This window comes from Gloeophyllum trabeum (genome assembly GCF_000344685.1).
Source record: "Gloeophyllum trabeum ATCC 11539 unplaced genomic scaffold GLOTRscaffold_00020, whole genome shotgun sequence".
In the NCBI taxonomy this organism is placed as follows: Eukaryota; Fungi; Basidiomycota; class Agaricomycetes; order Gloeophyllales; family Gloeophyllaceae; genus Gloeophyllum; species Gloeophyllum trabeum.
Genome location: NW_006920429.1, coordinates 111607 through 137680, shown reverse-complemented (window position 1 = coordinate 137680; position 26074 = coordinate 111607). Strand labels below are relative to the sequence as shown.

At 53.6% G+C, this 26074-nt stretch overlaps 10 protein-coding genes across 10 annotated transcripts; 6 read left to right on the top strand and 4 right to left on the bottom strand.

Moving 5' to 3' along the window:
* Positions 1 to 231: 231 nt before the first annotated feature.
* Positions 232 to 1825, top strand: GLOTRDRAFT_133868 (uncharacterized protein; the record flags this gene model as incomplete). Its single annotated transcript, XM_007872843.1, has 3 exons — positions 232 to 742; positions 794 to 963; positions 1025 to 1825. 3 exons carry the CDS (start codon positions 232 to 234, stop codon positions 1823 to 1825), a joined length of 1482 nt encoding a protein of 493 aa, XP_007871034.1.
* A 1294-nt stretch (positions 1826 to 3119) lies between these two features.
* On the top strand, positions 3120 to 6648 carry GLOTRDRAFT_141481 (uncharacterized protein; the record flags this gene model as incomplete). Its single annotated transcript, XM_007872842.1, has 5 exons — positions 3120 to 3311; positions 3361 to 4179; positions 4233 to 4661; positions 4718 to 5767; positions 5817 to 6648. The coding sequence occupies 5 exons, from the start codon at positions 3120 to 3122 to the stop codon at positions 6540 to 6542; spliced, it is 3216 nt and encodes a 1071-aa protein (XP_007871033.1). The 3' UTR covers positions 6543 to 6648.
* A 550-nt stretch (positions 6649 to 7198) lies between these two features.
* GLOTRDRAFT_133866 (uncharacterized protein) lies at positions 7199 to 8671 on the top strand (the record flags this gene model as incomplete). Its single annotated transcript, XM_007872841.1, has 2 exons — positions 7199 to 7240; positions 7304 to 8671. 2 exons carry the CDS (start codon positions 7199 to 7201, stop codon positions 8669 to 8671), a joined length of 1410 nt encoding a protein of 469 aa, XP_007871032.1.
* Positions 8672 to 8837: 166 nt separating this feature from the next.
* Positions 8838 to 10474, bottom strand: GLOTRDRAFT_133865 (Clavaminate synthase-like protein; the record flags this gene model as incomplete). The annotated part of the gene is made up of 9 exons (XM_007872840.1): positions 8838 to 9188; positions 9236 to 9339; positions 9401 to 9505; positions 9579 to 9661; positions 9730 to 9841; positions 9907 to 9949; positions 10017 to 10136; positions 10193 to 10335; positions 10411 to 10474. 9 exons carry the CDS (start codon positions 10472 to 10474, stop codon positions 8838 to 8840), a joined length of 1125 nt encoding a protein of 374 aa, XP_007871031.1.
* A 420-nt stretch (positions 10475 to 10894) lies between these two features.
* On the bottom strand, positions 10895 to 12523 carry GLOTRDRAFT_96982 (Clavaminate synthase-like protein; the record flags this gene model as incomplete). The annotated part of the gene is made up of 10 exons (XM_007872839.1): positions 10895 to 11245; positions 11299 to 11402; positions 11465 to 11526; positions 11578 to 11593; positions 11646 to 11725; positions 11789 to 11900; positions 11965 to 12007; positions 12071 to 12196; positions 12251 to 12393; positions 12460 to 12523. 10 exons carry the CDS (start codon positions 12521 to 12523, stop codon positions 10895 to 10897), a joined length of 1101 nt encoding a protein of 366 aa, XP_007871030.1.
* Positions 12524 to 15912: 3389 nt separating this feature from the next.
* On the top strand, positions 15913 to 18665 carry GLOTRDRAFT_108590 (MFS general substrate transporter; the record flags this gene model as incomplete). The annotated part of the gene is made up of 18 exons (XM_007872837.1): positions 15913 to 16156; positions 16284 to 16359; positions 16558 to 16587; positions 16646 to 16664; positions 16719 to 16738; positions 16806 to 16829; positions 16897 to 16971; positions 17020 to 17093; positions 17150 to 17229; positions 17282 to 17330; positions 17382 to 17453; positions 17515 to 17591; positions 17659 to 17701; positions 17761 to 17785; positions 17919 to 17977; positions 18046 to 18238; positions 18286 to 18419; positions 18475 to 18665. 18 exons carry the CDS (start codon positions 15913 to 15915, stop codon positions 18663 to 18665), a joined length of 1485 nt encoding a protein of 494 aa, XP_007871028.1.
* A 944-nt stretch (positions 18666 to 19609) lies between these two features.
* GLOTRDRAFT_133862 (uncharacterized protein) lies at positions 19610 to 20703 on the bottom strand (the record flags this gene model as incomplete). The annotated part of the gene is made up of 3 exons (XM_007872836.1): positions 19610 to 20411; positions 20462 to 20632; positions 20684 to 20703. 3 exons carry the CDS (start codon positions 20701 to 20703, stop codon positions 19610 to 19612), a joined length of 993 nt encoding a protein of 330 aa, XP_007871027.1.
* An 831-nt stretch (positions 20704 to 21534) lies between these two features.
* On the top strand, positions 21535 to 23331 carry GLOTRDRAFT_112698 (WD40 repeat-like protein). Its single transcript, XM_007872835.1, has 4 exons — positions 21535 to 21826; positions 21900 to 22006; positions 22068 to 22686; positions 22742 to 23331. Exons 1-4 carry the CDS (start codon positions 21602 to 21604, stop codon positions 23180 to 23182), a joined length of 1392 nt encoding a protein of 463 aa, XP_007871026.1. The 5' UTR covers positions 21535 to 21601; the 3' UTR covers positions 23183 to 23331.
* A 308-nt stretch (positions 23332 to 23639) lies between these two features.
* Positions 23640 to 24692, bottom strand: GLOTRDRAFT_133860 (uncharacterized protein; the record flags this gene model as incomplete). Its single annotated transcript, XM_007872834.1, has 3 exons — positions 23640 to 24399; positions 24450 to 24620; positions 24673 to 24692. The coding sequence occupies 3 exons, from the start codon at positions 24690 to 24692 to the stop codon at positions 23640 to 23642; spliced, it is 951 nt and encodes a 316-aa protein (XP_007871025.1).
* A 588-nt stretch (positions 24693 to 25280) lies between these two features.
* Positions 25281 to 25922, top strand: GLOTRDRAFT_133859 (uncharacterized protein; the record flags this gene model as incomplete). Its single annotated transcript, XM_007872833.1, has 1 exon — positions 25281 to 25922. One exon carries the CDS (start codon positions 25281 to 25283, stop codon positions 25920 to 25922), a length of 642 nt encoding a protein of 213 aa, XP_007871024.1.
* Positions 25923 to 26074: the final 152 nt, after the last annotated feature.

Here is a 26074-nt window from a genome sequence, read left to right as displayed (position 1 = left end):
AGGTTCTTTCGGTGGGATCGTTCCTCGGTGCTCATATCCGACTATTTCGACTACAAGCAGGACCTCGAACCGTTTTGGCAGTTTCTGGCGGGATTCGGTGCCCAAGGGTACTGCGGTAGCGGCGTGGACCCTACGATCAATTTCGAATCGCGCCCAGACGGCCACGTCGAGCTCCTTCGGGAAAAGATCAAGAAGGCGAGGGCGAAACGATTAATTTCGGAGGAGGCCGAGATGCTGGACGACAACACCCTGGTGGCGCAGAGCAGTACGATCATGGTACCGTCAAAGTCTGACGATAAAGTGGAGCAGTACATCACCGTGGGTCCGCCGCTCTTCACCTCGACGGCGATGCTCGGCCGAGGGACGTGTACCTGGCTCGCTTTCCCTGTCCCAGGCACTGTGGAAAATCCGGAACGCAGTAACGAGGATCATTTTGTTATCATCAAAGACTCCTGGCGCGACCCGTCTCGCAGGCTCGAGGGTGAAATATACAAGATCATCCATGCTGAGGGGCCTGTTCCGGGTGTAGCAAGGCTGCGCAGCGATGTGGATCTGATTGACCCTCCCGACCCGGATAGCGGAATGCATCGGACGATTGCTCACCTCCTTAATAAGCACTACGGACCTCGCAAGTGTCCTCCGCGCGTCCATCATCGCTGCGTCCTTGATTCCGTGGGGATCCCACTGAGTCGCTTCTCTTCCACTCGTGAAGCGATGGAGGCGATCTATGATAGTCTTCTAGGTGAGTACCCTCGTTTCCTTGTCGTCCCTCCATGGCTTATGGGAGCGTCAGGTCATGAGAGGATGGGCGAGAAGAAAATTCTCCACCGGGATATCAGCATTAACAATATCATGATTAGCGCCTATCCCGATATGGAAAATTGCAAAGGTTTTCTCATTGATATGGAATATGCCACCGTGATCGGTGAACCCGGAAGTGATGGAGATTTGCGGGAAATCACGGTAAGCACGCTGCTCTGGTCCAAGCAGTATGGTCTCACTACTAACGAGGGATGTCTTCCAGGGAACTGTGCAGTTCCTATCCGTTGCCCGAATACGGGAACCAGGACAGGATGTACCTGCTCACGCCACCTGGAATGACTTGGAGTCGTTTTTCTGGTCTACCGCATACCTTTTCATCCATCACAGGCCCCATACCTTGTCGGTGGACTGGATCAAGCGTATCTTCTGCGGCGCAGATATCGCTCGGAGAACTCACTTCATTCGAGTAGAGGTGAAGAATATGAAGGTTCTCCGTGGCAATCACCATAGCAGCGAAGTGTACGACACGAAGAAGGCCGGAGAACTCGACGAAGCATCAATCAACATACCAGTGACTAGGTGTATCCACCGTCTCGCTGGCCTCGTGGCGACCCACTACCAAGATGAATGGATCTACGAGCGATACTATGACAATGATCCTGATAGTTTCTACCAGCTGCAGACCCACCAACACATCAAGCTGGCTTTTCGTGAAGCTCTGGATTCCAATAGCTGGCCGGAGCCGGATGATAGTGCTACAGCGTTCCGTCGCATTCCCATCTCGAAGAAGCGTGTTGCCCAAGACACCGCAGCGAACCTCAGGACCGGCACTGGGTCTCACCCGGCTTCCGGACGCAAGACTCGGAGCAAGCGAAAGCGAGAAGGCAATGATGGGAAGGACAACTCTGCGAAACGCGCCCGTAATCGCGAGGCCGGGGATGCAGCTACGGAGAGTGCGGTCACGGAGGGTGCGAGCACTCAGGGCGCGGTACTGGAGGCATCGGGCGTGCACGCTTCGGCGGGGGGTAAAATTCAGGATCGCCTTCCCGCTATCTTGGACTAGCGTCAATGTGGATAGGGCGGGAGGCACAGGGACGGTATTGCGATCGCTCTTGACTAAGACTTCTCGATTCCTGGCGTGCGGGTGACTGGTAGGTATTCATGCTATATCCAACTCGTTCTTGTGTATCTATGGTTCCAGGCGTCGCTATTGTGTAGGAAGCCTTATATTATTTGAGAGCATAGTATCTTATCATGGCTCCTGGGGTCGACCGGAGCGTACGGGCGGTTCGAAGCCGGCGCAGGTATTGCTTCTCAAGAGAGTGGATCTGTCTAGTTATCCAGCTCCCAGCATCTTAGTTCCCAAATTGTCTACTAACTGAAGCCCGGCGCCTTGTCTCCGATCTCTCTCGGCCCTTGCCCGGAGTACATAGCGTGTCGCCGCTCGCCCGTCTCCCACTCGGCCCTGTCTCTCTGCTCATCAATGTTCGCGGGGAAAAGTACGACATGGGGCACTCACGCGAAGGCAATACCGAGGGCCATGATCTCTGTCGTGTCTCGGTGGAGAAGCTGAATGAGTGTCCACGGAGGCCCGAGAGCATGCACGTCCGGAGGGGCACCGGGAAGCGTCCGCCAAGTAGACGTTCAACGAGAATCATCCTGCGAAGTCGTCAACACCGATGCCTGATCATTCGTATTGCCACTCCATGCTCTCGACCGGCCTCTACCTGATCAAACCTGATCGGCGCAGCGAATACAGAGGGACGAGCCAAGCGACTATTCGGGGGGAAGGGGTCAGTGTCGCTGCCTGCGGCACAGAGGGACGATCCAAAACATTTCACGCCGTCATTGATGTTAGTGGCGAAGTCAAGGGAGAGAATTTTAAGGGTCCCGGCCGTAATAAACGGGATTGCTTTTTGGGGCGGTCAAGCCAAAGAGCCAATGCAAATACGAGTAACACAACGGCTAAGGAATGCGGAAACCTTGATGCCGGTAAGCAGACAGTAGACATAAGAAACTCTGTGAGATTTGACTTTTCGGGCGTAGAAGTTGAAAGACAGCGCGGGGGATTCAGACGTTGGTTGAGCAATGAAGGACGGTTAATGAGTCTTCTTCTGCTGTGTGTGATATATTCTGATATTTAAGAGCAGAGGCAGAGCAGGAAAGTGGCGTAAGTATGACTCCAAGCTCAGGCAGGTCTTCCGAGTCGCCTGTGGCAGAATACGCGGTCACCTGATCCATTTACCACGCGAGCGTGTCACGTGCCCAGTCAACCGCGTTCCTCGGCTCTCAACCGCGTCCGTCCGCTGTCCACCACCTCCGCTGCGTTGCCACTATCGGCTCATAAGCCTCAAGCTATGGACGCCAGCGAAGTCGGACGCTATGGCACTCTCAAACTTATGAAACGTAACGACCCTAGTGCGGTAGCAGCGGTGTTTCCTATCGACGAAGAGGAGATTACTTTCGGACGAGATGTCAAATGCGACGTGAGACTGTACTACGACTCTGTGAGCGCGGTGCATTGTAAGGTTATGTTCCAGGAGCGAAAGGTGCGACACAGTCGAATATGCACACTGCATTCGTCAGAACATTTGACAGGCATTCCTTGTGGTGCTCGGTACAAACGGAGTCTGGGTGGACGACTCACCCGTATACCCTTCGTCCAACCCCGCGTCTCCGGCTACCATCCCTTTATCGACGAACTCGAAGATCGAAATCCACAAGAAACTATTCATATTCCAGTACCCGCCGAAGGAGCTTCGCCCGATCCTCATTGCCACCCCAGCCCGCCCAGGCAAAGTCCGCATGAGCATGATCCACAGCGCACAGGTATTCACCCCGAGGCCGAGCGACGACCCAAGAGAGAACCTGAGGCTGCTGCAAAGCCCCGTCAAGTCTCCAGTCAAGGGCGAAGAAATCGTGCTCGTGGACGGCAACCACCCGCGGGTCACGCAGGAAGAGAACGATCTCGTTATCCTCGAAGATGTGCCCCAAATCCCCCGCCCTGCTCCGGTGCTCAGCACGCCGTCGAAGCCACCCGTGTTCCCGCCAAGGACCCCTGTGTACCGGACTCCGCGGCCAGCGCGTCCGCCCCGGCCGTCGCTGCACCGCGCGGTCCTCATACGCTCGGCACAGCGCACGGCCCTCAGGGTGGAGATCGAGCGAGAGACGGAAGAGGAGAAGGAGGTGGAGGAGGTCGTGGCTGGTATCCTGGAGGACGACGAGGATGAGGAAATGGACGGCGGCGATGATGTGCGGATGGATGACGAGGAGGAGGACTCGCCCTCTCGTCCTTCACGGGCGTCTGGGTGGCAGAGGCCATTCGAGGCTGTCCGTGGACTCTTGAGGTCGCTGAGCAGAAGCCCGGAGAGACAGCTACATGCTGAGGACGAACATGATGAAGACGATAACATGGATGTAAGGATCCGGTTTCTTATCATTCCTTCCGTGTGCTCATTTTGTACGTACAGGAAACGGAGGACGCAACAAAGCACGAAGAAGAGCAGGAAGATCAAGATGAATACACCCCAATGTATCCTGACCTCCCGACAACGCCTTCACCGGCAGGCACGTCTGCAGAACACGACCAACCCGCTGTCCCGCAACCGCATTTTAAAACTCCCGAGCAGGGCCAACGTCTGCAATTCATGACACCGCAAGCCCAGCGCCCTCCGCCAGGCGCGCGCGTCTTCACCCCCCCGCGTACAGCCCTGCGGCCAAGCCTTGGGAAGGCCGCATATGATGGACCCAGGAGGGTGAAGGTCGAGCCCCCGTGGAAGGTCAAGGATATCGCGGTTGCTGTAGGCAAGGAAGGAGATGGAATGGGGACGGCGAAGGCAGAGGATGGCTTCGCCCTCAGCCCGAGGAAGAGGGAGAAGGTGGATGAGGCCGAGAGGAAGGTACGCGACGCGTGCTTCGTCCTCGTCCATGTGATGGTCTCATGAGTTACGCATAGGCGATCCTGGAACGTCGTCGGTCGGCGCTGCACATGCCGGATCCGTTCTTCGGCGGCCAGATACCGGGCGTGAGGAGGGTTGGGAGCGTCTCGCCCGCCAAAGCTCCGGCCATGCAAGGTGAGCAGCCAGAAATGAAGAAGGAGGAGGCGAAGGAAGGCGACGAGGACGCGCGGACGTTGTTGGAGAAGGTTAAGGAGGCGAACGAGGATATGAACAGGCGCCGCAGCGCGCGGTTCGAGCAGCTGGCGGTCACCCCCAGTCCTGCCAAGAAGGGGAAGGCTAGGTTCAGCCTGATTGCCCCCGACGCGATGCCGATGGCGAACTTCTACCAAGGCGCGCAAGATGAGGACGAGGATATCGCGATGAGCGACGCTCAGGAGGATGAGCCTCCGCAGGAGGACGTCGAGCAGGCCGAGCAGCATGCCCAACCTTCTGACAGCGTTCCACGGACCCCTCGATTGGATCTCAGACATCTATTCGGCCAGCAACATCAGCCTGCTTTACAAACTCCGGCCGTCCGAGGCGTGCGCGACTTGTTCGTGCACAATGCCATCGTGGGTGATCCAAGCGCCTCACCGAGGATGGACGGGGTGAGGAATATGTTCTTGCCGGAGAAGGAAATGCCCTCGGCCGTTCTCGATGGGGTGGGCGATATGATGGCGACGCCTGAAGGGTGGAAAGCGAACGCCGCTCCTGAGCCCGAGCCAGAACCAGAGGCGGAGCTGGAAGCCGAAACGGCAGGTGACGTTGAAATGGAAGAAGAGCCACCCGCCTCAAACCCAAGAGCTAGAAAGACCCCTGCGGCGGCGAAGTCCAAGGCGACGCGGAGCACTCAGATCCCCAAGACTGCCGCGCCGACCAGGAAGAGGGTCGCGCGTACACCTGCTACGGGTGCCTCACAGCTGGCTGATGACGAGGCCACGCCTCAGACTAGGGGACCAAGCAAGTCCACCGCGGACACTGATGACGAAGTTGACGTAGCGGGAAAATCCAAGGCCTCGGTTAAAAAGCCTAGGGTATTGCGGGGTCGTCGCGTGGCAGACGTTGAGGTTAGTACCGGTTGTGTCATAGAGACGGGTTTGCTAAATGTGTTTGTAGGCGACTGCGTCTACAGAACCTCCGCACAAGCCAGAAGCCAAAGATTCCTGTGCACCGCAGTTGGAAACGGTCCCAGAAGATGCGCCCATGAAGACTTCGAAGGCAACTGCTTCGAAGAGAAAGGCGCCAGCATCCAAAGCTCGCGGAGCGACCTCTGAGTCCGAGGCTCCAGACCCTGCGGCGCGCAGGACGGTCCGCCGCGGACGGTCCGCTGATCACGATGCTACGGCCACAGACTCGGAGGCGGCCCCCTCGAAGACCAAACCCGCACCGCGAACGCGTGGTGCGAAGACGAAACCCATCGACGTCGACACCGATGAGTTGGATTTCATTGAGAGGCCTACTTCTCCCGAGCACCCTCCTGACGCTAAGTCCAAACCTACCAAGCGCGGTGCCGGGAAAGTGAAGCAGGAAGACAACGACGATGGAGTCGTGAGGGCTGTGAGGGCCACTGCCACTACCCCCGCCACTAAGGCAAGGAAGACCCCTGCCAGGGGGCGTGCCAAGGATGCTGCCGCTCCCTCAACAGCGGGTGAGTCTAGTTGTGTCGAGGGGATCGGGGACAAGGAGAACACACCGGAGTCGGGCAGCACCCCTGCTGAGGAGGCTCCGGCTCCCGCGAAGAAAGGCCGTACAGCAAAGCCTAGGGTGAAGACGGAGGAACCTCCTCAGGAAGTCCCGAAGACTACTAGGGCGACGAGAGCCAGAGCTGCAAAGAAAACGTGAATCCAGGATACCCTTGTTATATCTATCTATGTACCTTCTTGGATGAACCTGTATACTGTACCTCCCACTATGCCCAAACGTTCTTGGTTCCACTTAAATGCTTCCACATTTAAGTCCTCATTGAGGTCTTGAGGACTCAAGAAGGACTCAACAGCTCTGCCATTTGTGGCCGAACCATAGCTGCTATGGCTTCGGCCGAACCCGGGCTGCACGTTGTCAACAGCCTATCGACAACCCCGATTGCATCCGCCACCATGCAGCGGGCTTTCAGTTTTGTCGCGACGGGACTGCCCTCGTACAGCCATGGACTGATTTAGTCCCTGTTTCAGCTGTGGCTTGGCTTTAGAGTACGCAGCTAGTCAAAATTGCCGATGTCCGCTACCCCTTGCTTTCGCTCTCTGCGAAGCCAACCGCGGTCATAGACTGAGTAGAACTGCGAACATCCCCCTTGTCGACTTCCAGGGTCTTTCGTCATGCATGATTGCCTCGCCGTCACAGAAATATTAGAGCAGATTTTCTGGTTTCTGCTACTGGGTACGGGAGGGCGCAGTCGAGCATCTCTGGCTGCTTGCGCCCGGACGTCCAAGGTCTTCACCGAACCTGCGTTGGGAATACTGTGGCACACGCTCTCGTCGCTGGAACCTTTCATTAGGAGCATGCCTTCCGACCTATGGAAGAAGGACTTCAGCGGCCGTGTGGTACGACTCCTCTACTTGCGGGGATGGTTTTGCAGCTGCTAACGCCATCAATTTGTGTCGCAGAAATTCGTTCGCGACCTCACCGTCTCAGATATAGAGCAATGCCTTCCGATCGCCCGTCGCGTCCGCTCCCTCTATGTCGACCGTCACAACGATCCTCTTGATGAAGGAGTCTACAGTAAACTGTTGGCACTCACGCCTCATGCGGCTGTCTTCCCGGACCTGGTGTCGCTATCTTGGACAGACAGAGATCCGGTATATCTACCGCTATTCTTGTCCTCCGTTATGCAGACGGTGACCATATCCTTCGGAGTCTACAACACGACGAGCAGTGCATTGAATTCCTTGACAGAACTAGTGAAGAGATGCCCCATTCTGGAGACAGTGCATTTCCTAGGCCCATCCGCCCGGCGTATTGCAGATGACCCGCACTTTTTAAATGTACTGACGTTGCTCCGGAACGTACGGGAGTTCACCTGTTTCGTGAACTCGATTCCCCCCGAGTTTTGGCTCGCTCTCGCCTCGTGGCCCAAGTTGCGGAAGCTGACGCTTGTGAGTCACGTTGAGTCTAATAGACCTCCCATTCTGCCCTCGGTCCCGTCACCTGATGGCAGCGATGACGTTCTAAGACCCTCCTTCGAGTGTCTCACCCATTTGAACCTCACGATGTACGGAACTATACCCCCGGCGGCGCTCAAGCAATATGGATTGCTGGCCAATCTGCAATCGCTAGTAATCAATCTCCCAGATGACACAAAGGCTACTCTCATAGAGGATTGGCTGCGGCATGTCTGTCAATACTGTTCGCCCCGCCGGCTGACGCACATCTCTGTGAATCCTGCCTACCGCTGGCAACAGCCTCTCCCACCATATGAAGACGGGTATACCCTAGAGCGCGAGGTGCTCAAGGGGCTCTCCATATTTTCGCGGCTGAAAATGTTGGACATTACTATCAAGTGTTCCGCGTCATTGGATGACGCTTCCCTTGAAGAGCTGGCTATGAACTGGCCCCATCTCCAGCGTCTCAATGTCGGTGTTCAGAGTGGTTCGATTAAGGACCTGCACGTCACTGCTCGGGGAGTAGTCGCGCTGCTCAGACTCTGTCCAGATCTCAACTCTTTGGGCTTGGTCTTTCATGCAGGGCAGATTGGACACGGCCCGCAGAGCAGACCGGGCGCGGGAATCTGCAACGAGAAGATCACTACGATCGACGTGGGTAACTCGCCGATCAAGTACCCGCTGGATGTTGCAGAGTTCCTGTCTGACGTGCTCCCCAACGTTCGGGAGGTCAAGACTGTCTATCGACTGCCCCTCGTGTGGTCGTCGGCTGCTCAAATGCAGCAGAAGCTATGGAAGGAGGTAGAACGGCTTGTACCTCGCTTTGCGAAAGTGCGGCGACAGGAAAGGAGCCATTGCGGGTGCTCTGTCTGAATTAGGACCCTTCAGTCATCGCTAAGCCTCCATCTTCAAGCACTGTGGCATGGCGAGGTCCTTCACGATGGTCAAGCGTCTGAGTGGTGTTATCATACCACGAGCCTCTGGTCTATATTGCTAGATCTGTGTAGTACGTTGTTGGCATTCACATTCCAATTCGTCATCAGTTGTAGTGCTTCACGGTCACTCCGTTAATGATCTCCACGTCTGCTCCATCATCGCTCTTCTTCAGTTCAGACTTCCCATATGCACTTGTCCTCGCCCTCCGCCAGGATTCCATGATTGGTGCCTTTCCTTCTTCGAAGCGTCTCTCTAAGTGTCCCTTCTCTCTTTGAAGTGCCCGACTTTCTTTCACCATGGGTTCCAGGACGACGTCGCCGTTGGGCATGGCGAAATAGAACACGCCGAGGCGCGTATAACCCCTTTGTGATGGAGGTGGCTGGACGACCCGATGGATCGTCGCTTTATAAAATCCACCAGTCAGGAATTCCAGGGCGTCACCTGCATTGATGACCTATACCAGATCAGCCAGGGGTGCGGTACTACGCGGGAAATACATACGAGAGCATTGTCGATGTGGTTTACCCATTGCCACCGCCCGCTCGGTGATAGAATCTGGAGCGCAACGACGGGCTGACTCCAAAGTATGGTGATGCTTCCGAAGTCTAGGCTCCGAAGAGCCGGTGAGTTTCTGAATGCTGAGGCTCGCTACAGAGATATGCTCACCTGTATGCCCTTTGAGCCATACATTGTTTGTCTTCTCTTCCTCGTCTTCGGACCGTGGCCAGCTGGACTCATCGTTTGATAGAGGAGTCAGAACATCGAAGGATACTCACTATTTCATAAATCTCACTTAACTCGAGTCAGTGTGCATTGTTAAGGAGGACTATCTCAAACGATTCACCGTATGATTCATTCTTCACTGTCCCGTACGTGTGGCTATTGACGAGCGTTTCCTCGGGCATCTCAAGGCCAACCGCCAAAAGCCTAGAAGATTGAGAAGTCACAAGGCCACTAGCGACAGAGAAGCGTCGCATGTGCGCCAAGAGGCGTACCTCAGAATGGGATGAAGAACACTGAAGTGGCAATGCTTGGCGAACTCTTCTATCTCTGGGAGCAGAGGGCGTAGTGCTTGCGGATGCTGACGTCTATCAACGTCGCCGTTGACTGTTTAGGTCATGGAGCGTGTCGGTAAGTCTGAGAGACTACATTTGACTGCCGAATATATTCACGATTATAATGCTCCAGTTGGTCATGCACGCCATTCTCGATGTGCTGTGCGCCATCCCAAATTAGCGACGATCCGCTATCCACCGTCACACTGAGACGGGCAAGAGCATACCCAGTAGTTTCGAAGCTTATATCCGAGATATGATCCGGTCGCCTTTATATTCCCCGCGTAGGTTTGCTTCTCCTCCCTAGGAACATCTTCGAACGGAATATTGGCAACATCAAACATACGCTTAGTCCAGGCGATTGTCAGGCGCGACTACGTTCAGAATTGACGAAAAAAGTCACCTGAAGAGGCGTATAGCCGTGATTTATGGCATAGAAAAAACCTTTATTCCGCATGGCATCTCTTGCCACTGTTGCTTGTTCCTTCAGACCCTCCGCCGTCGCAGCTGTGCTCAAGTCAATGACAGGAAGATCTGCATAGTCCACTACCGAAGTAAGTTTAGATTTGATTTTGTTTTGTCAGCATTCCAATTGGCAAGAGAATGGGCGCTGCAACGTACACTCTTCCGCTGCCTCAGGGGCCGGTATATAAGGCGTAACCGGTGGCAGGGTTCTGGAGGGCATGGCGAAGGAAAATAGCGGAGGCTGAGGTCAGGCTCTCTTCACTTTATAGGATACTCGGTGCTCTCTTGTATGCATGACATGTGACCTTCGCGTCATTTGGCTTCGAATGGTGTAGTGAGAATGTGAGAAAGAAAGAAGTTGCGAGACGCAATAGTCGGGGAAACCCCACTACCCGATGCTGGCAAGTCTAATATTAACGTACACGACGAACGCACCTCTCTTATCGTGCTATCAGTTGATAAAATCCTTTGTACAGGTATGTCTGGAAAATCACAGTCGCGGGGTCGGAGTCCTACTATACACACAGCGGAGCCACTGTCGATGCTCGGAACAATTCGCACTATCACTAATGCCTTTGGAATGTACTCTGAGTGAACACAGCATTTAGAATAGGGTTCCGAATGCTTGTTTATGCTTACCCTAATTGTAATGCTTCACGAGAACGCCGCTCAACACCTCCGTGTCCACGCCGTTCTCGCCTTTCTTCACCTCAGTCTGCCCATACGCACTTATCCTAGTCCTCCTGTACATATCCATAGTAGGCGCCTTGCCGCGCTCGATCCGCCCGTCTAACTTCACCCCTTCCCGTTGAATGACGGGACTTTCTTCTTCCATCGGCTCGAGCATAACATCGTTGTCCAACATAGCGAAGTAGAAGACGCCCAGGCGTGTGTAGCCTCGCTGAGATGGCGGCGGTTGGACGACACGGTGGATCGTCGCTTTGTAGAACCCACCGGAGATGAACTCAAGTACATCGCCCAAGTTGATCACCTGGAGGAGCGTCTTCTATCCCGGCCTGGGATGGAGAAAGAACCATCACTCACTAGACCGTTCTCCATGTGCTTGACGAATTGCCATCGACCATTCGGCGAGAGGATCTGAAGAGCCGCTACTGGCTGGCTCCAGAGGACGGTCAAGCAGTTGAGATCTGAGTGGACACAATGAGCGACTCAATGCAACACAGGGATTTATCAGAAGAATCGTGCACACCGGTGTGACCCTTTAACCATACATTTTTCGTCTTTGCCTCATCGTGTTCATTTCGAGGATAACTACAGTGCAGACGTAGGAGTACACGAGGCAAAAATGCCGGACGTGCTTACTACTTCATGAATCTCACTAGAAGGATCACGAGTGAGCAGGCCAAGGGTACGAAGTACATGCTACTCACAAAACGATTCCCCCGGCACCTCGTACCTGCTCATATTGACCAATGTATCTTCTGGCATTTCGAGGCCGATGGCCAGTAGTCTGCCGATGATCAATGTTAGCAATGTGCCGACAGCAATGCAGCAGCACTAAAACAACGCTCACCTCAGAAGCGGATGGATGACATTGAGGTGGCAATGTTTGATCCATGCTTCGATCTCGGGGAGGAGGGGGCGAAGAGCCTCGGGATGCGATTTCCGGTTGACGTCAGGGTCAACTGGTGTGCGGTAAGTTACATTCGCTGATGTCCCACAGGGATAATAGCGCAGGATAATACTTACTGTTGTAATGTTCGATCTGGTCGCGCACTCCGTTGTCGATGTGCTATCCAACGACACAAATATAGCTAAGCTATAGGTTCGAGACGGAGAGTGATAGAAAACATACCCAATATTTACGAAGCTTGTATCCTAGATACGTCCCTGTGGCCTTAATGTTGCCGGCGTATACCTTCTTCTCATCGTCCGAAACGTGCTCAAACGGTACGTTGGCGATATCGAACATGCGCTTCGTCTAATGTCCCATTTACGTCGTACGTCTTGGCAGGCGGGAAACGATCGGTCGTACCTGAGCCGGGCTGTATCCATGATTTATAACGTAGAGGAAACCCTTTGTGCGCATTGCGTCTCTCGCTAGCGGCGCTAACTCAGCTCTACCTTCTGCAGTAGCGGCTTTACTTAGGTCGATAACCGCGAGGTCGGCATAGTCCACTATGGGTATAAGTGAGCGTTAGCACGGTTTGTCATTGCCGAGTATCAAAGGAGAAGCGGTCGTACATTCCTCTGTAGGCAAGGGTGCTGGTGCGTATGGTTCAACTGGGGGCAAGGTCAGGCTGGGCATGGTCGGGGAGCGTGAATAGTGCGAAGTGCTTGCAGCTGAATGCTCTTATATCGCCGGGAAGCCATAGGAAAGGAGGGATGCCGAAGCCCAAGTTAGAACACAAGGTTTGGGGTGTGGGGCTGCGAAGGCCTGTCTCGTTCGTAGGTCCGCTTCGAGAAGGTCCATACTGAATGAGCCCATGAACTCGACGTACCAAGGCTCAGAGCCTGCCCAGTATCGAGGTACGGAGACCCTGATCATGCCGTCAGCTGACACGAGAAGTGTATTTATAGGGCGATAGACGCACATTTACACCGATTAGCTCTGTCGGAGGATACTTACCATACATTCGCCCGAGGCAGAACCTTCAGGTGACGGTAGGTGTATAGGTGACTGGAAAGTAAACGGTGCCCCAGTTTCCTTGGAAGGATGTGCGTGGCTACATCACTAAGAGCGAAAGATTTGCTTATAGCCCTGGCTCCTTCTCCATCTTCGCTATAGTTACCAGTTGTATCTACCGTGAAGAGGGAGAAGTATCTGGGCCTGGGCGGGGTTCTATGTCTGCTAGGTGAAGATTTGTCTGAGACGCAATAGTCGGGGTTCCCAGGTTGCCCTCGTCTCAAGCTTTCCGATATGTCGACTTCAGTGAAACCGCTAAGTCACAGGGGATAGCACCTGTAGAAGCGAACGCCGGATACTTACCTCTGGCAGGATGCAACTCCCTCATAATGATGGCATGGAACTGCCAATCTCGGTTCACTGCGTTTCAAAAAGCATACCAGGGGAAGGACTCGAGGGGCGGAATTGAGCAGGACCAAGGGAAGCACGAGCGGTTACCTCGCTTTTCCATTATTAGAGGCAACTCCGCCCCTTTACCGTGTCGTCAGCTGAGATAGTGGAGTAATTATATCATAGGATGGCACCAAAGGCAGCAATACTTAGTCCTTCATCGTTTCGACGCAACAGATCGACCTACCTACGTTCTGCGATGAGAAGACGTTACGCATGCAATGACGTTCACGTATACTGCCATCGCTGTCGCGAGCGTCACGGCGCTTGGATATCGGTCGGCCTTCTCGCCAATACAGAATTGGGGGCGAAATGACAGACTTTTATAGCCGACCGCTAGATAGCTAGACACAGCCCAACATTGGTCAGGATGCCGACTCCGTGGTAAAACGAGTGATAGACACCTGAGGTCGGTCACAAGCTTGCAAAGACGCAAGATATGGCAGCCAACTCCTTCATTTTCACTCGCATGCAGAACTGATACACCTCATTTAGACCGGTGAAAGAAGGACTGAGGCACAAGTTCAACTTCAAGGCGGGGTCGACGCAACTCTGAATATGTGACTCACGGCGTCACATGCCTCAAATCTGAACGCAGGAGCGTGAGAAATACGCCTCTCTTTTGCCACAACACCGGCGCCACAGCGATTGGGTGCGACGCTCATCAACACGTGCATTCCAAGGCCACAAAGAAGCATTTACACAATGGATAGTGAGATCTTGAGAAGCGGAGCTCAAGCTCCAGTGACTTTGTGAGCATGGTGGGCGACTGTCTCCTCTTGTCGCCTCCTCTTGCTTCCGACTCTGACATTCGCCGCATAAAAATGGCCGAATCGAGTCGATTTCCACCTCCTCATGCGCGGCTATCTCTGACCTCGTCTCCGCCGTCGATAGATGATGAACGTAACCTTCCCATAGCCATGATGTCTGCCCCTTTGAATACTACCGGTGTCAACAAGCATTTCGAGGCTCTGGAGCACATTACGCACACTCATGTTAGCTGTATTTATGATTGTCCTCCGTTTTTTCGCGGCCTTCTCAGCCGACATGCTTCTCCTCGTCACCGGGGTACGTGTCCTCGTATTCTTTCTCCTCTCTCAACCACTCGCCGAGATTTCAGGTCACAGCCGCTCGGGACAGGAAGATACGCACCAATGCGTAATTAGCTTCAACAGTTCCATAATTAGTTCCCACAATGATGCGCAGAAATCCAAGGGCTCTATCAATGATGTCGAGCACGCGACCGTCATTTGGGAAGCTGATGGTGTCGGAGAACTGCGGGCGTCCGCGGTAAGAGCACACCTTGTAACCTTGTACTTTAGAAACTGAAGGGGACTATCTCTCATGGAACTTTACAATTTCTGTCCGCTGCTTGGGTTGCAGAACGAGGTCCAAAATTGCCGCTCACGAGACCTGGAACAACATGGAGTCGTTCTTTGCCTGTACTGATATCCATTGGTGACAGTTCTTCTGATGTGAAGACCCCACGATTCTATGCAGTCGTTACAACTGTAATGAAGGTGATGGCTACGTGTGGAATATTGGAAAACTCAGTGAAGCATCATACAACGTACCAGTGACAAAATGTGTCCACCAGCTTGCCCGACTTGTGGCGACACACTATTAAGGAGAATGGGTGTACGTGCCATTCGGACTCCGATAGCTGGCCCAACCCAGACGATAACGCTGTACCCCCAATATTTGCATTTCTCAAGCAGGTGGAAATCAACATGTATCGAGAGGAAGGCTGCTATACGGATTCTGCCGAGGAAGAAGAGCTTTCCTCCAGATTTTGGGTATCACTACATCTAATCTCTACTTCGTTGCTGGGTATTTACTCTCTGAGGATTGTTGTCATGTGAAGATTCCTCTAACAGCTCACAATGTAGGCCCCAGGTCGTCCCTTTTGAATACGTGGACCTCGTCGCCGGGGGTCACCGCCGTGTCCAGAGATATGCATACCATAACGTATAATACTGAGACAGACCCAGACTAATAGACGTACCGGTTATGTCGTATGCAGTGTTGCATAATCAAGACACAGTATGCACTGTCGTCGACGCCATCGCGATCCACCTTAGGCTGGACCGTGACGCCAACACAGTGAACGATCTACCGGGCCGGTTTCACTGTACAAGCAACTTCAAGTTTCACTCTGAAGATATGTTTTTTGAGTCCTGTCGTCGTCCGACATACCAAGTCAAAGTGAAACCCTCAACTCAGGGCCACATTTACTGACTATGATAGCTAGTCGCTCGGGTACTCCCCATTACAGCTAGAATATAACAATGCTACTTATTGTTCAGGAACCCCGGAGTCCGAACTGGCTTATGCGAGGTCACGAGTTCCTGCAGAAGGCAGGTCGATCAACATTATCCGAAGGAGGTAGTGGACGACCATCGTGACCTTATCCAGGGACTTCTCTGATGGCTAACCCCGCAATCCCACCCAATCAGCGTTCAGGGTGGGGGCGCTCCTCCTCCGGATGCGGGGTAAATCTAACATACGAGATCGCCTCTAGTATGAATGATCACCCTTACTATTAGCGCGCTGCCATAACTGCCTTATAAAAGACGTGAACGGTCCTCCGTTCCTTACCCCTCTGTCTCCTCTGTCCCGCCATGATGCGCTCGAAGGCCTCCACTCCCGACGTGAGCGTCGACGGCGAGAAACCGACAGTCGAAACCATCGAGAACACGTCCACGGCGATACCTGTGCCGGGGAAGCTGCACTATGACGGCGAAGAGGGACTCCCGAGCCCCCCTGTGTTGACCGAGGAAGAGGAGAAGCGGCTGTGGAGGAAGATAGATTTGAGGCTGATGCCCATTCTGAGTGTCATGTATCTGTTCTCCTTCCTCGATCGAGGTGAGTGCTCAGTGATGTAACCACTGAAGTCCGTCGGAACCGGACGCATTTCCTGTTTTCTAGGCAACATCGGTACGTGTATTTTATATGAGACTATTTTTGGGATCCCACTCAGACCGTCCTGTAGGCAACGCGAAGCTTCAGGGGCTAGTTACTCAATTACATTTGGTGTCTAATCAGTACAACATCGCGCTGGTATGTATGTCTCCCCGACGTCGACCGACAAGCTCCTGATCGATCTCCTAGACTATGTACTTCATCGTAAGTCATACCGAATTCGTCTTTGAGCAATGACCTAACATTTTTTTCCACAAGCCTTACTGCCTGTTCGAATGCCCCGCAAAGTAAGGCTTCACGTATCCCGATACTCCTTGTTACTGATATGGCTTGTCCCAATAAAGCTTGGTGCTCAAGAAGTTCAGACCATCCAGGTTCGTCTTTTGCTTCTAACCGACGCCTCGTAGCAAAATAATTACCTTGACACTGTAGGTGGCTTCCCGGGATAACTGTAAGTTAAGATGTTCCGGTTCCACGCACCTCTCATCCCTCGCATCTATTCAAGATCACCTGGGGCATTATCATGTAGGCATCTTCACTGCTGACTACGGACGAGAGACTCATGACGTGGAACTCACTTACCTAAATCCAGGACTCTCATGGGCTTAGTGAAGAAGTGCGTTCCTTCTCTGCCCACCATAATACTCTCCATACTCAGTATCACCAATCACGGGTCATTACAGTTACGAGCAGCTGGTAGGCACCCGCGTATGTCTAGGCGTCGCCGAAGCGGGGCTGTTCCCCGGCGTTGTCTACTAGTGCGTGACCTCTGCATGATTTCGAACTTCCCCTCACAGGTTCCCTAGCCTTACGCTGTGGTATCCGCGCCATATGTTGCAGTACCGCGTTGGATTGTTCTTCGGTGCTGCAACACTTGCTGGTATGCGACGAGTTTCCGCGCCCCTCATTCTTTCGCCCTTCCTGACCGGTCGTTAGGTGCTTTCTCAGGCCTGCTCGCGTTCGGTATCAGCTTCATGAGCGGTACAGCGGGTATGCTTGGCTGGTCATGGATCTTTGTGAGTCCATCCCGTGTAGCGGAAGAGGGGATGGTTAACTGATCATTCGTAGATCCTCGAGGGTATTGGTACAGTTGTGGTCGGCATCATCGCGTTCTTCGGTGTGTATTTTGCATGTCCCCGTGTGGTCGGTACTGATAGGTTGAGTACAGTCCTCGTTGACTTCCCAGCAACTGCGAAGTTCCTCACTCCCGCCGAGCGAGCTTTCGTTGTCCATAAGAAGAGTGAGCACTGCCCCCAGGTGCACTTGCATTGCAGGAAGAGATGTACTCAAGCGGGACATAGAATATGACAACTCATCTGTCGGAGAAGAGGAGAATTTTGCAATGCGCCATGTGTGGGCTGCGTTCAAAGACTGGCAGGTACGTTTTGCTGCCGCAGTTGGGATTTGGGAGTCCGTCCTGATATGGTGGATACGGCCATGTGCAGGTTTGGGTGCATATCCTGATTTACTTCTCCGTCGTTGGTCCATGTAAGTCCTCTTATATTCGTGAACAGAGAGTGCCGCGAGACTGAATGCTGTTTGCCTAGTATATGGCATTTCGTTGTTTTTGCCGTACGTGCTACTTGAGTTGCATCTTACGAGCGCTGATCAATCGTTTGCATACAGATCTATCATCCAAGGGTAGGTTTTCTCCATCTTACCCTCCTACGTCCGTAATGATGATTTATGTCGCGATTGTTATCAGCTTCGGATATACCACCGCGATCTCGCAGCTCCTTACCGTGCCCCCATACGTCTTCGCCAGTAAGCCACGGACCTCCTTATGTCTCTCCCTACCTTGCTTACAGAATCCTCTTTGCCGTGCTCCTAAGCCATCGTGCTCCTTATCTTCGCCCTCTGGTCTGACCGCATCAAGAAACGATCTCCGTTCATCATGGCCGGGCTCATCATGCTCTTGATTGGCTTTGTGATCAACATCACGGATGCTCCGATCGGCGCCAAGTACTTCGGGACGTTCTTCTGTGTTGCCGGGAGCTATGCTGCGTTCCCTGGGGTCGTTGCCTGGTACGTTTCCTCTGTCCCCGGCCCGAGTCAGGTCTAATGAGATACAGGCTGGGTAATAACATGGTTGGGCAATATAAGCGAGGCGTCGGAATGGCGCTGCACATTGGCATCGGTAACTTCGCGGGAGCGATTTCGTCGAACGTCTATCGATCGAAAGATGCACCTCGGTATATCGTAGGACGTTCGTAGCGTCCATCTCGTTGCGAATACCCGATTGTACTCACACTCCTCTTCAGATGGCATTGAGCTCATGTTCGTCGGCATCGGCTTCATCTGCGTGCCGCTTGTCGTGTTCCTGTACACGCGCATTAACGCACAGAGAGACAGAGCCGAGCGGGAGGCGGGAGAGAAAGGGGCTGTTGTGTACTCTGCGCAGGAGCTGAGGGAGATGGGAGATCGGGCGCCGGCTTTCCGTTATATGCTGTGATTCCTATGACAGCAGAATTCAGAGGTTGAGAGCCCAGTTATCATCAATATCCTAGGCTCTGTTGGTATTTTGTAGTAGTGTACGTTTGTATGACTAGGAGCGTAGACGGAGATTGTCAGATAAGCTCAAATGCAGAGCAAAGTTCATGAGTGCGGACCAAGTCGGACAAGGTGATTCGGTCACGTAGTCCCCAATCTTGGCCCATCTTTACGATGTGAGAAAAATGCTGTTTATAACCAATTCTGATTCTTAGAGTAGAAGCGTGTGCGACGTAGACCAGGAGAGACGGTTCTCCCAGATTGACAACTGACAACAGAACGATAGAAACTCGCAGAAATGCTGGGATGGAGTCCGCCAGGCTCCCTTGCCGCAATAGCTCCCCCTCACGAGAAAGTCAAATGGAACGGTTTCTCCAAGGACAGTGCCTTGTTTATGAGCCGCGAAAGCTGGTACCGCCGCCATGAAACCGGGATCATAAACTTTTGTGTTGGCAACGGGTAGGGCGTGGCCGTCGTAAAGACGACAGGTCGTGTCGCCTCTGAAGCCATGTCGGTAATTTTGTCTTGTAGTGTCAGTGACCTGGTCTGCGGCGACGATGAAGAGGCCCACTTACAGACTTGCAATTTCTCCGTACGCACGGGGAGCGGTATTTGCCGGTGGCGGGAGGTAGCCATAGAACGATCCTTGTCAAAGTCACTTTTCGCGCTTCGGATATATTCAGGGCGTAAGTGCACCACACACCACGCTAATGCCTCGGACTGCGAGGCAATTATCCAGCAAGCGATAGTCTTGGATCGCAAGTGGGCAGATGCGATCATAGTATGGGACCCATGGGATAATAAGCAACCCGTACCAGGGTCTTCTTTACTTAGAATACTTAAGACGCGGCTTACATACCAATGGTGACACGACTATAGGTCACCGTCTACTGGAAAGACATGCACCTACTCGTCCTTCTGCTCGAGTGCAGGCCACTTAGGACCGTGGACCTCCCTCCAAATCTCCACAACCCGCTTCATCACATCGCTGCTCACATCTTTCCACACCCCCTTTTTCGTCAGAGGTCCATTAACCTCATTCATCGTCGTGACCCGAAAGCGGTCACCTGCCCAAGGACCTTCCTGCAGACCGCTCTCGTGAAGCAAAGAAGTGGTCGACCAGCCAATTTGACAGAGGAGTACATCTCCAAGGTGAAGTGCTTCCCCGACGATCTCCGTCACTATATCCGCACGGACGTATTGGAGCTTGGACAGGTTGCAAAGAGCATAGTCATCGTACTGGACGTAGTAGGGCGTCGTCAATTTCCGATAGCACTCGCCTTCTGGACTTGGCATTTTCCACTCGCGTCGATCGTAAGGCGAGCCGTCCCTATGACCTTGACGGTTGTGACACAGCTCACATGCGATGGTATATAAACTGGGATGGTTGCTTTCAGAGCCAACGGCATCTTCACTGTCGCTGTCGTATAACGTCGGGAGCTCTTCGCGTAATTTCGCCAATTCTTCTGCGGATAGCACACCCTCTGGTAAGCCCTCGGAACAGTCGCCAACAAAGATAAGGCGGTCGCCATCCCATCGGGTTGGATCTTCTTCCATTTTCTTCAGAACATATTTGTAGCCGATTGCCCAGAGTGTCTTATTGCAGATGCATAAGCAGGCGACATCACGGATATCTTCAATATTGGCAAAAATCATATGGAGCAGTTCCATGGGGAGAGAAAGTCTCCCGAGGCCGGCCTCTATGGGGCTACGGAAAAGTTTGAAACAAGAAGGGGTACCTTAGATACTAGCACGCACCTTTTGACATGCTTGACGAGTTCCTTCGTAAGGTTCTCTGCCGCTGGATCCAGCATGGGAGGCAGAAGCCGATTGAGGAGAGAGTCCGAGGTTGGGCTTGAGCGCTCCCATAACCATATTTCGAATAGCTTCGCCTGATCTCCTGTCTGTTGCCACTTGTCGATGTTTACTCTGCACAAGGAAGCGGTGAGTACTCAGCAACAGCATGGGGTACTGGCTTACACCATCCAATATTGCCCCATCTCTGCAGGAATATTAAAGTGAGGCTTCGTCAGGAAGAAAGTGTGTCGCAAGCTGCCACGGTGTGTGGCTCAGAGTTTGGTCACATAGCACGTGACTTGTCACGACTTCCAGCGAACTCTGCTCTGCATTCTTCTGCATTGCGCTTTGCATGCTGAATGTTGGGGCGAGATTTCAAGCGACATCACTGGTGTACAGTGCGCCAGTCGTTTAGAATTATTATAAAGCTGCGTCTGGTTATTGATATGTCAGTTTCCTACATAACAAATTGCCATGCAAGACATCCAGCCCTCTATCCATACTTTCTAAAAATTATCTGAGCGTGTCGCTACATTTTACGAGGCCAGCATAGTCCTTGCTCGCAAACCGGCAACCTCTTGGGCTTTGTAAATCTTGACCATGTTGCAATCTCCAGTTTTATTCACCTACCACAGGGACACACATACCGGTACGGAACATTCAAGACGCTGAAGCTGTCGAAAAGCTGCCTCTCGGAGCGTGAGTAAATCGCGAATGCACTCGAGGGCGGTTAATACTCCGGCGTGCATGAACAAGCCGAAATGAAGACACCCCTCGAGCCCAAGTGAAGTCACTGACACAATCCTCTACAGGGCCATCAGCGATTTCAGTCACTCTCACAATAGTGGGTATGCAAAAGAAGTGTAGTGCGCACTGCTGGAACGAATCAAACTCTGGGTCTGCCATACGGCGGCGCTTTTGCAGGTTGATTGGCGTGAAGCTGCTGATCATGAGCCGGCCTGCGGTGCGCATGCTATTTGTACCTGTTTTATGGCTGCCTCCCGCCACCGGCAAATACCGTGCGTACGGAAAAATTGCAAGTCTGCCTCTTCATCGTCGACGCAGACCAGGTCACGGATACTACGACACAAAATTACCGACATGGCTTCAGAAGCGACACGACCTGTTGTCTTTACGACGTCTACGCCCTACCCGTTGCCGACGCAAAAGTTTATGATCCCGGTTTCATGGCGGCGGTATCAGCTTTCGCAGCTCATAAACAAGGCACTGTCCTTGGAGAAACCCGTTCCATTCGACTTTCTCGTGAGGGGGGAGATATTGCGAGGGAGCTTGGCGGAATGGTGTGCAGAGAAGGGTGTAGGCGAGGTGCGTGATGTCGGGTGACTGCAGATACTTGGAAGATGCAATGGTGAAAGCATTGCTGATTTCCGCAGTGTAGGAGGAAACGCTGGAGATAGAATACATCGAGTCGGTTTTACCTCCGCAAAAGTTTAGCTCGATGCCGCACGAGGACTGGGTGTCTGCTGTTTCTTGCCGGGTCCCCAGGTACGTCTGCTTCCATTGGGAATGACATAAATTAGAATTACTTGCACGGGCTCGTGCATAGAACGTTCGTGACTGGATCGTACGACGGGAGCATACGCACTTTCTCCTACTCGCGACAACTGCTGCAGACCGTCCATATACACGAGGCTCCCATAACGTCCCTCTGCGTCCTCCCATCGTCTGAATCCAACGACGCGCACACTGTCGCCACTGCGTCGCAGGACATGACAGCTCGCTTGACAACAGTACAATCTACCCCCGACACTCGTGACCCGCCGTCGAGCAAGATACTGGCGTCCCTTCACCTCCACACCGCCCCTGTCTCCTCCGTCTCTGTCAATTCCTCCGGGTCACATTTGCTCACGGCCAGCTGGGACACGCTCATCGGCGTGTGGAGCACGTCTGTACCCGCCGACGACGAGATCTCGCCGGACGACCTGGCGCCAGGCAGGGTGTCGAAGCGGAGGAGGCTGACGACGAAGGAAAAGGGGAGCGCGGAGGAGGGCCAGGTGAGACGCAAGGCGCCGGTGCAGGTGATGAAGAGCCATACGGCGCGAGTGACGAAAGCCGTGTTCGGCGGCGAAGGTACGGCGGCGAGCCGGAGCGCTGCGTACAGCTGCGGGCTCGACTCGACGGTGCGGACGTGGGACGTGGAGAGCGGAGTGTGCCTGCAGACGATTGTGAGTGGCAGCCTAGCCCCGCTTCTCGGCCCGATCATCTCTGACTTTTCGCCAGAACGCGTCGGAAAAGCCGATGACGGACCTGGCGCTCATGCCCGGCGGCCAGACGGCGCTCGCGGCTGCGACGGACCGCACGGTGACCGCGTACGACCTCCGGCTCTCCCCGACGTCGTCTGCCCCCGCGGTGGCCAGCATGCTCCACCCCTCCCTGCCCTCCTGCCTGACTGTTCCGCTCTCGCCGCTGAACACCGGCGCTGCAAACGCCAGCGCCCACCAGTTCCTCAGCGGTGCGTACGACGGCGCTGTGCGGTTATGGGATCTCAGGAGCGTGAAGGCGCCTATTGCCAGCTTCAAGATCGCGGAGGGGAAGGTGCTTAGCGTGGACTGGGCCGTGCTCGAGCAGAGCGGGTCGGGCATCGCAGGTGTAGGTGGAGAAGGAGGGCTGGAGGTCTGGAAAATCGGAGCAGATAGTACGCCGACACCTTTAGAGAAGTAAGGCTCTGGACGCGCGTTTGGAGGTAACTGGAGGATTATAAGGTACGCTAGCGGACCGAGCGATTGGCTAGGATGTCAATATTGTCACGGTTTCTTGGCAAGGACGTACGCCCTTGTAAGATGTGCCTGTTACTGTAAGCAAGACGCCAGGTACGATTTCACTTCGCGGATTTGTATGTGGTTGGGATCCGTCTCCACTCCAAGTCAGGAAACCCCATACCGTCTACGTTGAAAGGTGCGGTGTGCGCTTGGCTTCGGCTCCAGGCACTGCTAGGATGCGCCCTTTCGCCGAGCTGCAGACCGTCGTCGACCGGGAATATTTTGACACACAGCCGCGTCATGAAACATCTCCCTTCGCACTGACATGTTCTTATAGGTGATACACTACTCATACACGCTTGTACAGGATGCAGCTGATCTGGCCGGAGAAACGGTTATTTGCCCTCGAATACTCGGATCTACCATGCCCTCTCCTCAGGCCACCCCCGACCGTGCTCGGATCTCCAGATCTCCGCAACCTGCTTCATCACAACTTTCGTAACATCGGTCCACGTCCCCTTCTCTCGCAACGCTCCGTTGACCTCATCCATCGTCGCAAGCAGAAAGCGGTTCCCTGCCCAGGCACCACGATGCAAATCGCCGTTGTACGCCATCGAGATGGACGGGTCGGTCGACCAGCAGATTTGGGACAGGAGGACGTCTCCGAGCTCTAGAGCATCGCCGACCATCTCCCTCACGGTGTCGGCCCGGACGTATTGGAGCTTCGACAAGTTGCACAGGACCCATCCGTCATTATAATCCTCGTAGTAGGGCTCGGTCAGGTCTTGGTATAACTCGTATTCGATGTGACTCATCTCCCGCACACGCTGATCCTCTCGCGTGGTAGGCAGACTGTCGGCGTCGGAGAAGAGCTCTTCTGCAATGTTATACAAGTTCAGATACCCTCTGCAATACTCCTCAGCTTCCTGGCGTAGTTCCTCCATTTCGGCGGGGGAGAGCATGTCTTCCGGCAAGTCCCCTACATAGTCGCCAACACAGATGATGCGGTCACCCTCCCAATGCCCTTTCGCATCCTTGATGTACTTGTGGCCGATCGCCCAGAGTGTCTTATTGGCGATACATAGGCAGGCAACGTCATGGGTATCGTCGATCCTGGCAAAGATCGCCTCAATCAGCTCCACGGCGATGCCAAGATAGCCTAGTCCGGCGTCCTGAGGGCTAAACTGAAATGTAAGATACTCGTGTCTCTCCCGGATTGCGCCACGCACCCTTTGGCGTTCTGGATGATAGTCTCTGTAAGTTTCTTGGTATGGGGTTGCAGCTGGGGGCGTTGCAATCGAAACAATAGCCACCCAGCAAGTCTTCCGGGGCCGCCCTCAGGAAGAAACTCTCCTACTTTTCCTTGACTGTACGTAGCGACGCGCTTGTCAAAGTTCACACTGTCCCAAGGCGGTGGTGAGTACTGAGCGACAAGGCGGCTTCGTTCCTTACATCTTCCAATATTGACCCATCTTGACTCTCTCTAATATGAATCTCTGTAATCGCTGGGTGCCTTGTATTCGATTCTGCGCTCGTCAGAGCGTGATGCAGATATCGGATATGAGCTCAGAGCTTGAACGTCTGGACAATGGGCTGTCACAATGCCTCGTGCATTCTGGTGTATGTCACATTCACGTGACAGATTGCAGCAGCGCGTCGCTTGTACGCGGCATGCCACAATATGCGAAGTGCGTTATCCAAAGAATGAATCGCCCACTTCCTTGTCTGTGCCGATAGCTCCCGAAGAAGGCACTTCTTCCTGGCCCACGTGAAAAATATGAAGATCCTATGTTACCATTACCGAACTACTGAAGATTCCCCCAGGCATCATACTGGCACACGTCCGGTTCACGTCTTGCGTGCACAGTCTCTTGTATCAACTTGACACCAACGAGCATATCAAGCATACCGTTTTCAAAGCTTTAGACTTCGATACCTGGCCAAATTAAGACAACCGGACACCGTAGGCGACATCATAGGCGACTGGAACACTATCCGCCTTGGAGACGTTCCCCTGTCTCAAATTTTCTGGTCGACTGACCCGTCCATCTCGATGCGGTATGATGATAATTTGCATCGAGGTGCCTGGGCAGGGAACCGCTATTGGTGAATATACCGAGGACTTGCCGGAATGGCTGCTCTCCGCGGTGGAGTCGGATGAATTAGGCGAGACGGCCCAGAAGCTCGACGGCCAAGACTCCAGCAATAACGAGGGCAGCGACATAGACTTGTACGATATCGCAAGCCAGAACTGGTCCTGCGACTCGAACATATGGCGTCCATTGCGAGGAGATTCATATCGTAGAAGGAAAATGGCGGGTTACGAATTGAAGTTATACCGGAACTTGATCAAGCCTCACTGCGTCTACGATGGCAGATGGGTCCTTTGCAACTTATCGAAACTCCAATATGTTCGCGCTGACATAGTGATGGAGAACGTAGGCAACGCTCTCCACCTCGGAGACATTCTTCTGTGCCAGATTGGCTGGTCAACCGGTTCTTACATAGGGCCGCAGTACGAGGGCAGTCTGCACGATGGTGCTTGGGCAGGTGATCGCTTTCATATAACGACCATGGATGTTGTCAACGGATCTTTGAGGAAGATGGGAGAGTGGCAAGACGTGACGAGGGATCTCATGGAGCGGGTTGTAGGATTGTGGAGAGCGGTGTACGGTCCCGAATGGCCTGAGGCAAAGGATTAGTAACTAGTACTACCGTGCACCTCGTAGTATACGTATGTGTACCATAGCGCGGTCATCTCTCCTTGGTACACGTGGTTGATTCTATTGGCGACACCTCGTATACTGATATCTGTGCAAAACCACGCGAAGGTGTCGCAGCATCAGTATGCAGT